The 10,000-nt window shown below is 44.4% G+C and overlaps 1 protein-coding gene across 1 annotated transcript in view; it reads right to left on the reverse strand.

Moving 5' to 3' along the window:
• The window catches only part of LOC143274799 (calcium/calmodulin-dependent protein kinase kinase 2-like), a 34,595-nt gene that overhangs the window by 2,562 nt on the left and 22,033 nt on the right, over positions 1-10,000 (reverse strand). The window contains exons 8-12 of the mRNA XM_076578725.1: positions 9,019-9,118; positions 5,305-5,384; positions 4,847-4,920; positions 1,514-1,601; positions 1-85 (exon numbers count right to left, since the gene is read on the reverse strand). The exon at positions 1-85 is cut by the window's left edge and continues 44 nt beyond it. Coding sequence (XP_076434840.1) covers positions 1-85; positions 1,514-1,601; positions 4,847-4,920; positions 5,305-5,384; positions 9,019-9,118 — 427 coding nt within the window. The remainder of the gene's footprint in view (positions 86-1,513; positions 1,602-4,846; positions 4,921-5,304; positions 5,385-9,018; positions 9,119-10,000) is intronic.

Raw genomic sequence — 10,000 nt, forward strand, 5'->3', positions numbered from 1 at the left:
CTTCCTCCGTCACCTCGATCTGTAGGCTGTCCTGGGTCCCCGTCAGTAAGGGCCACGTGCCTTGGGCAGTCACCCAGGGGTCTTCCTGTACAGACAGACAGACAGAGATAGATGGATAGATAGAAAGACAGATAGATAGAGAGATAGATGTCGGTAAGGGCCACGAGCCCTGGGCAGTCCCCCAGGGGTCTTCCTGTAAACAGATAGATAGATAGATAGATAGATAGATAGATAAGAGTGTAAAATAGGCAGACAAAAATGTAATATGTCCTAAAATATGTATACACACACATACAGGTAGCAGGGACGGGTTATGTCGTCAGGACTGATCAACACACAGGTAGCAGGGAGGGGTCATGTCGTCAGGACTGATCAACACACAGGTAGCAGGGAAGGGTCATGTCATCAGCACTGATCAACACACAGGTAGCAGGGAAGGGTCATGTCATCAGCACTGATCAACACACAGGTAGCAGGGAGGGGTCATGTCGTCAGGACTGATCAACACACAGGTAGCAGGGAGGGGTCATGTCGTCAGGACTGATCAACACACAGGTAGCAGGGAGGGGTCATGTCGTCAGGACTGAGGTAGCAGAATGGCTAAGGCGCTCATCTGCCAATGCACACAATCCGTGAGGGTCTGGGTTCGAATCCCACTCTCGCCCGGTCTTCCAAGTTTGAATGGACTGTCGAACTGAGCGTCTAGTCATTTGGGTGAGACGATAAACCGAGGTCCAGTGTGCAGCGCACGCACTTGGCGCACTGAAAAAGAACCCATGGCAACGAGAGTGTTGTCCTCTGGCAAAATTCAGTAGAAGAAATTCACTGTGATATGTACACTAATAGAAAAAAAAAGCATGCGCTCAAAGCCTGACTGACAAGCGCGTTGGGTTATGCTACCGGTCAGGCATCTGCCTAACAGATGAGGTGTAGCGTATATGGATTTGTCCGAACGCAGTGACGCCTCCTTGAGAAACTGAAACTGAAACTGATCAATACAAGATTCACAAAAAGGAACAGGTGCCTGATCTTCACACAGACCCGTCTCGCTGGTGAGTCACTGAGAGCCACAGTGTGTTTTAACTCTTTCCATACGCACGGCGAAAGAGACGACGTTAACAGCGTTTCACCCCAGTTACCATCATCAAAATATTGCAAGCGGAAGGCTCTTATACTGAAGACGTGAATGTTGACAAAGAATACCACAATTCTGACGACGGAAGCTCAAGTTTGGGTCATTCAGACACCCACTGGACATCCGAGGGGTCTACTCACTCAGTACGGCCAGTCCTCTCTTCTCCTCTACACAGACCCCTCGGATGTCCAGTGGGTGTCTCAATGACCCAATCTTTAGCTTCCGTCGTCAGAATTGTGGTATTCTTTGTCAACATTCACCTCTTCAGTGTAAGAGCCTTCCGCTTGCAATATTTTGATGATGGTAATTGGGGTGAAACGCCGTTAACGTCGTCTCTTTCGCCGTTCGTATGGAGAGAGTTAACATGAACATACGTACCTTCAGCTCACTCAGTGTGACCCGCGTGTCGGGGTTTTTGTCCAGCATCCGCTGTATGAGGCTCCTCAGCTCTGGGCTGATGTTGGGACTGAAAATAATGGTAGATTGGAATGCAGCAGTCTTTAGATGATGGTTCTGGAAAGAACTTAGATGATGATAGTGATGATAATGATGATGAGGAGAAGGAGGAGGAGAAGGAGGAGGAGGATACCAGCAACGGCAAGAAGGGGAAGAAGAAGGCTTGAATGCTGATAAATGTTAAGTAAAACTGTGTCAAAACAGGTTCACTGACACTGTATGAAGACAACTCTCTCTCTGTCTCTCTCTCTCTCTCTCTCTCTCTCTCTCTCTCTCTCTCTCTCTCTCTCTCTCTCTCTCTCTCTCTCTCTCTCTCAGTTTGACGCTGCGTTCTACTCGGACATTCTACATGTATTAAGTATAACTACATTTATATGCGTACATGTTTGTGTGTCTCTTAGAACAACGGCAGATGTGTAAGTCGGTCAAAGTGCTAATATCTTCACCGTTGGAAAATAAAGATTCATTCATTCATTCATTCATTCATTCATTCATTCTCTCTCTCTCTGTATCTCTCTCTCTCTCTCTCTCTCTCTCTCTCTCTCTCTCTCTCTCTCTTGAAGACAAAAAGAAAAGTTATAGAAATACATTAAGGGAATCTTTGTTGGAAAACAGATCAAATAATACTTCATTCTGGTCCACTGTAAAGTCAGTCAGGCGAAAACGCAGAAATCAACCGAATATTCCAATCGATACATGGAAAAAACATTTCGAGCGTATCTTGGGCCAGCAAAATCAGTTGAACGAAAATAGTGAAGTTCACTCCCCTGACCACGAAGAAGAAATATCGATATTAAATGAAAATGTAGGTGAATTTGAAATCCATGGTTTGGACGATGACATAACAATTGATGAGGTGAAATTTGCAATACGAAGACTAAAAAACAGAAAAGCTGCTGGTTTAGATGATGTTGCGGGAGAGTTTTTAAAAGCATCTGGGAATATAATAGCACCTTTTTTGACAAACTTATTCAATCATCTTTTTAATGTAGGCTATTTTCCATTAGATTGGACTCGTTCAGTCATTATTCCACTTTTGAAAAAAGGCGATGCAAACAATCCTGAAAATTATAGAGGTATTTCCTTATTAAGCGTAATTAGTAAAGTTTTCACATCAATACTAAACAGGAGGTTGTACGAGTGGGCCGAATGTGAAGGTAAAATCTCGGAAGAGCAAGCTGGTTTCAGAAAAAGTTACTCTACGATCGATCACATATTTACTCTCTGTAGCATTATCCAAAAATGTTTAAATGGAGCAAGGAAGAATAAGCTTTATATTGCTTTCATAGATTATCAGAAGGCTTTCGACTCAGTTGATCGAAATAGTCTATGGGCAGTGCTTAACAAGATAAGAACATCAACCAAAATGATCCGAATATTAAAAGCGATGTACAGTACAGTTCAGTCTTGTGTCCGATGGGGGCCTTATGTTTCAGAATTTTTTGATTGTCCTGCAGGAGTAAAGCAAGGATGTTTGTTGTCTCCCTTGCTTTTCTCGCTTTTGATTTCAGAAGTCGCTGACGAGGTGACCAAGAATGGAAAACACGGTTTTCAGTTTTTGCCAGGCTTACAAGAAATATTTCTGTTATTGTTTGCAGATGATATTGTCTTGCTGTCATCGTCACCAGCAGGTTTACAAAATCAATTAGATAATCTTAACAAAGCATCTAAATCTCTTGGACTGACAGTAAATTTGAATAAAACAAAAATAATGGTTTGCAGAAAGGGTGGCCATCTGTCTAAAGCAGAAAAATGGTATTTCGATGGAGACGAAATTGAAGTTGTAAACAATTATAAATATCTGGGTTTTATGCTGTCTACCAAGTTATCTTTCATTTCTGCACTTGAAGAGTTCGCTGGCAGGGCAAAAGGGAGGGTGGTTGAAATTATGAGAACAATGTGGAGTCTTGGCAATATGGACAGAACCGTGTTTTTTAAACTCTTTGATGCGCAGATAAAACCTATGCTATTATACGCATCTGAAATGTGGGGAATAATGCGCTTCAAAGCAGTTGAGTCTGTCCATTTGTTTGCTTGTAAAAGATTTTTGAGTGTCAGTCCCAAAACCCCAAATGTAATGATCTATGGTGATCTTGGTCGATATCCATTATACATTGATAGTTGCATCAGTACTTTGCGATACTGGTTTAAGCTAAATCAAATGTCTCTATCGAGAATCCCAAAACAGGCGTACCTAATGAACGTAAATAAGATGACATACAATGCTGATATGTCTTCAAGAAACTGGGCAGATGGACTGAAACATTGCTTAGACATTTATGGGTTTTCAGAAGTTTGGATAAATGGCGGGGTTGGGGATGTAAATGTTTTTCTTAAAATATTCAAACAACGCATGATAGATGGCTTTAAACAGGATTGGGCAAGCAAACTCAACGGAAGTAATCGTTATGAAACATATAGGTCATTCAAATCCTTATTACAACCTGAAAAATACTTATCTGATCTTACCATCAGTAAATTTAGATCAGCCTTCATTAAGTTCCGTTTTGGTATAAATGAACTAAAAATAAATCAGCGTTATTGTGATGTTTTGAAAAACTGCCCATGTGGTGGTAGAATAGAGAACGAACTACATGTACTAACAGCTTGTCCATTATATGATGATATTAGAAGGAAATATTTGCTCAAGCATATGCAACATATTAGAAATCTGTCATTATCATTTCTGCTGCAAAACGAAAGTTGTAATGTGACCAGAGATGTTGCAATGTTTGTTTTTTATGCATTAAGACTGAGAGAAGAGTACTTTCAGCCCTAAACAGACATATCAGCCTTGTGCTTTTCATTTAGTTTACTTGTTCTCAGTGAGCTCACTGTGTATTATGTGGATTGTTTTCGTTCTTCCTATTTTATTTTAGTTAAGCTGTGTGTGCAACACGTGCACCCAAAATGTATACAGGTCGGTGACCTTACATTAAAATTCTTGCGTTCTTGCGTTCTCTCTCTCTCTCTGTGTGTGTGTGTGTGTGTGTGTGTGTGTGTGTGTGTGTGTGTGTGTGGTTTTGTGTGTGTGTGTGTGTGTGTGTGTGTGTGTGTGTGTGTGTAAAGGTTTCTGTCCATCTGTCTGTCTGCCTGTCTGTCTGTCTCTCTCTCACTGACTCTCTCTGCCTTTCTCTGTGCAAAGGTCTCTCTCTCTCTCTCTCTCTCTCTCTCTCTCTCTCTCTCTCTCTCTCTCTCTCTCTCTCTCTCTCTCTCTCTCCTTTCTCAAAGACAGCAAGACATTCTGAAACCTACCTTGCAGGGAATACAACTGTATCTTTCAGAATTTTCTTATGAAGCGCAAGGATGTACTCTTCTTCAAATGGTACCTGGAAGGTGGGCGAAAACATGAGTAAATGTGTTGTCATTTGACAGCATGCACACACACACACACACACACACACACACACACACACACACACACACACACACACACACACACACACACACACACACACACACACTGACAAACAGAACAGCAAACAGACAGACAGACGGACAGCCAGGTAGGAAGCACACAACAGTGACATCTCTCACCCGTCCACACACACACACACACACACACACACACACACACACACACACACACACACACTAACACACACACACACACACACACACACACACACACACACACACACACACACACACACACACACACTGACAAACAGACAGACAGACGGACAGCACACCACAACAATGACATTTCTCACCCGTCCAAAAACAAAGCAGTACAGAGTGACCCCCATGGCCCAAAGGTCCAGAGCCTTGCCGTAAAACTGAGGGTGGTTTTCTGCACAACAACAACGACACAAACTTTCAGTTCCACTTTCAAGGCAGTGGGCAAACCCTGCGGACTTACTTACCTACTTACTTACTTACTTACTCAATTACTCACTCACTCACTCACACGCTCGTTCGCTCGCTTCCTTCCTTCCTTATTTCCTTCTTTCTCTCCTTCCTTCCTTTCTTCCTTCCTTCTTACTTACTCACTCACTCATTCACTCACTCAATCGATCAATCGATCAATCATATCAATCACAAACTCACACACTCACTCACTCACTCACTCACACGAGAGAGAGAGAGAGACAGAGACAGAGACAGAGACAGACAGACAGACAGAGACAGACAGAGAGACAGAGAGATATGATAGAGACAGACAGACAGACAGACAGAGACAGAGACAGACAGAGAGACAGAGAGATATGATAGTCGTGTCCGACAATGACCACCAGAATAGACATCTGCTGTCCAAACTATCTGGGCTAGAATTTGGTTAAAGCGGAGAGTGTCTTGCCCAAGTTGCATCCCCACTCTCTCGGTCAACAGGATTTTAGGACAGTCGGCGTTAAATTATGATTGTTCTCAAAGGCCAACTAGCCCCCAAGGCTACAGCACTGAGAGCCAGTGAAATCTTGCCTCCTGATTACAGTCATAGTCCTTCACAAATAACTAAGCTGAAGATGACTTCCCATTGGAGTGGAGAAACTATTGATCATATATCTCTCATTTTGCGGGATGTTGGCCCAACTGTAAGTTTATGTCATTCTTACGGACTGACTGACAGACTGACTGACTGTACATCATGCCCTCTGGCGTACATAGCAGCAACGAAGATCCGACACTCTTTTCCATTTGGGCCAGTGTCTGAATGGTACACCAAGGGTACTGCAGGGACTTGATGAACGGTACCCAGAGGGTACTGCAGGAACTTGATGAATGGTACCCAAAGGGTACTGCAGGAACTTGATGAATGGTACACCAAGGGTACTGCAGGGACTTGATGAATGGTACCCATTGGGTACTGCAGGAACTTGATGAATGGTACCCATTGGGTACTGCAGGGACTTGATGAATGGTACCCAAAGGGTACTGCAGGGACTTGATGAATGGTACCCAGAGGGTACTGCAGGGACTTGATGAATGGTACCCAGAGGGTACTGCAGGAACTTGATGAATGGTACCCAAAGGGTACTGCAGGGACTTGATGAATGATACCCAAAGGGTACTGCAGGAACTTGATGAATGGTACCCAGAGGGTACTGCAGGGACTTGATGAATGGTACCCAAAGGGTACTGCAGGGACTTGATGAATGGTACCCAGAGGGTACTGCAGGGACTTGATGAATGGTACCCAGAGGGTACTGCAGGAATTGATGAATGGTACCCAAAGGGTACTGCAGGGACTTGATGAATGGTACCCAAAGGGTACTGCAGGGACTTGATGAATGGTACCCAGAGGGTACTGCAGGGACTTGATGAATGGTACCCAAAGGGTACTGCAGGGACTTGATGAATGGTACCCAGAAGGTACTGCAGGAACTTGATGAATGGTACCCAGAGGGTAGTGCAGGGACTTGATGAATGGTACCCAGAGGGTACTGCAGGGACTTGATGAATGGTACCCCAAGGGTACTGCAGGGACTGATGAATGGTACCCAGAGGGTACTGCAGGAACTTGATGAATGGTACCCAGAGGGTACTGCAGGAACGTGATGAATGGTACCCCAAGGGTACTGCAGGGACTGATGAATGGTACCCAAAGGGTACTGCAGGGACTTGATGAATGATACCCAAAGGGTACTGCAGGGACTGATGAATGGTACACAGAGGGTACTGCAGGAACTTGATGAATGGTACCCCAAAGGTACTGCAGGGACTTGATGAATGGTACCCAAAGGGTACTGCAGGGACTGATGAATGGTACACAGAGGGTACTGCAGGAACTTGATGAATGGTACCCCAAGGGTACTGCAGGGACTTGATGAATGGTACCCATAGGGTACTGCAGGGACTTGATGAATGGTACCCAAAGGGTACTGCAGGGACTTGATGAATGGTACCCAGAGGGTACTGCAGGGACTTGATGAATGGTACCCATTGGGTACTGCAGGGACTTGATGAATGGTACACAAAGGGTACTGCAGGGACTTGATGAATGGTACCCAGAGGGTACTGCAGGGACATGATGAATGGTACCCATTGGGTACTGCAGGGACTTGATGAATGGTACCCATTGGGTACCTGCAGGGACTTGATGAATGGTACCCATTGGGTACTGCATGGACTTGATGAATGGTACACCAAGGGTACTGCAGGGACTTAATGAATGGTACCCATTGGGTACTGCAGGGACTTGATGAATGGTACCCATTGGGTACTGCAGGGACTTGATGAATGGTACCCAAAGGATACTGCAGGGACATGATGAATGGTACCCAGAGGGTACTGCAGGGACTTGATGAATGGTACCCAAAGGGTACTGCAGGGACTTAATGAATGGTACCCATTGGATACTGCAGGGACTTGATGAATGGTACCCATTGGGTACTGCAGGGACTTGATGAATGGTACACCAAGGGTACTGCAGGGACTTAATGAATGGTACCCATTGGGTACTGCAGGGACTTGATGAATGGTACCCAGAGGGTACTGCAGGAACTTGATGAATGGTACCCATTGGGTACTGCAGGGACTTGATGAATGGTACCCAGAGGGTACTGAAGGGACTTGATGAATGGTACCCAGAGGGTACTGCAGGGACTTGATGAATGGTACACCAAGGGTACTGCAGGGACTTAATGAATGGTACCCATTGGGTACTGCAGGGACTTGATGAATGGTACCCAGAGGGTACTGCAGGGACTTGATGAATGGTACCCATTGGGTACTGCAGGGACTTGATGAATGGTACCCAGAGGGTACTGCAGGGACTTGATGAATGGTACCCAGAGGGTACTGCAGGGACTTGATGAATGGTACACCAAGGGTACTGCAGGGACGTGATGAATGGTACCAATTGGGTACTGCAGGGACTTGATGAATGGTACCCATTGGGTACTGCAGGGACTTGATGAATGGTACCCAAAGGGTACTGCAGGGGCTTGATGAATGGTACCCAAAGGGTACTGCAGGGGCTTGATGAATGGTACCCAGAGGGTACTGCAGGAACTTGATGAATGGTACCCAGAGGGTACTGCAGGAACTGATGAATGGTACACCAAGGGTACTGCAGGGACTTGATGAATGGTACCCAAAGGGTAATGCAGGGACTTGATGAATGGTACCCAGAGGGTACTGCAGGGACTTGATGAATGGTACCCAGAGGGTACTGCAGGGACCTGATGAATGGTACCCAGAGGGTACTGCAGGGACTTGATGAATGGTACCCCAAGGGTACTGCGGGAACTTGATGGATGGTACCTAAATGGTACACAAAAGACGGTCGGGGCAGTACTGGTCTCCTCTGCTTCCTTTGCTGTTGTGATGGTCATAGTTGGACATGATTGACTAGTGTAACCTACCTTGCACATACACACAGTGCATTGCACATACACACAGTGCATTGCACATAAACACAGTGTCTTGCACATAAACACATTGCCCTGTGCATAAACACAGTACCCTGCACATAAGCACAGTACCTTGCAGTGTCTCCGGGGCCATGAAGGCCGGGGTGCCGGCAGTGTTGGACAGAAAGGCGTCTTTACCGTCAAACTCGTTGCTCACTCCGAAGTCCGCGATCTGCAGTTAGATAGATAGATATGTAGATAGAAGGTAGATAGATAGACATAGACACATAGGTAAATGAATACAGCATTGTGTCAATGAATTTTTAAAAAAGTAAATAATCCATTAGCCCTTCCGGGCGCCTACGCCGCCATTAATGCGCGTGCGCGCGCGCACACACACACACACACACATATGTATGTATATATATATATATATATATATGGTTCACGGTACTGTGTTTGCATACACATACGTATACCTATATGTAAAATATAAGTTAAAAATAAAATCAATATCAAGGTGTAAAACACACACCAAACTCAAATTAAAGCACAAAACTGTCAGTCTACACAGTAACATTAACATGTTTATACAGACTTTACAACAGTTAAGGACAAGAAAGCAGGCATGTTTCCACAGAAAAATAATTTTAAAACAATCGAGAGATTTATTCAAATTTTGCAGGTTGCCACTGGTCTACCATCAGACTCTCAATGACTACACAAACGTCTGTTCCAGACAGACATGCAACCATGAACAGCTTCAAATATTCGTTTGAAGAAAGAAAAAAAGCGATGTTCCGTTAGAAATTCATAGTTATTCAGTGAGTCATGAACGGAGGCTGTGGATTGTCATTGTTAAAAATAAATAAATAAATAAATAAATAAAAAGAAAGAAAGCACCTCTGGATAAGAATGATGGTCTTCACATTGGCTACGTAATACACCACTGCTTTGCCAAAAAAAATCAGCATGATTTCACTATCCACCCCCTGCCCCAGCCCAACCCCTAAAAGGAAACTGTCCCAGTTTCCAAGTGGTTCATAGCCTTGTGCGAACCCTGTAGTTAAATCAAAATGTTATATTCATCGTTCGTTTATTTATTTATAGTCTG

Source organism: Babylonia areolata, chromosome 29, assembly GCF_041734735.1.
Source record: "Babylonia areolata isolate BAREFJ2019XMU chromosome 29, ASM4173473v1, whole genome shotgun sequence".
Lineage (NCBI taxonomy): Eukaryota > Metazoa > Mollusca > Gastropoda > Neogastropoda > Buccinidae > Babylonia > Babylonia areolata.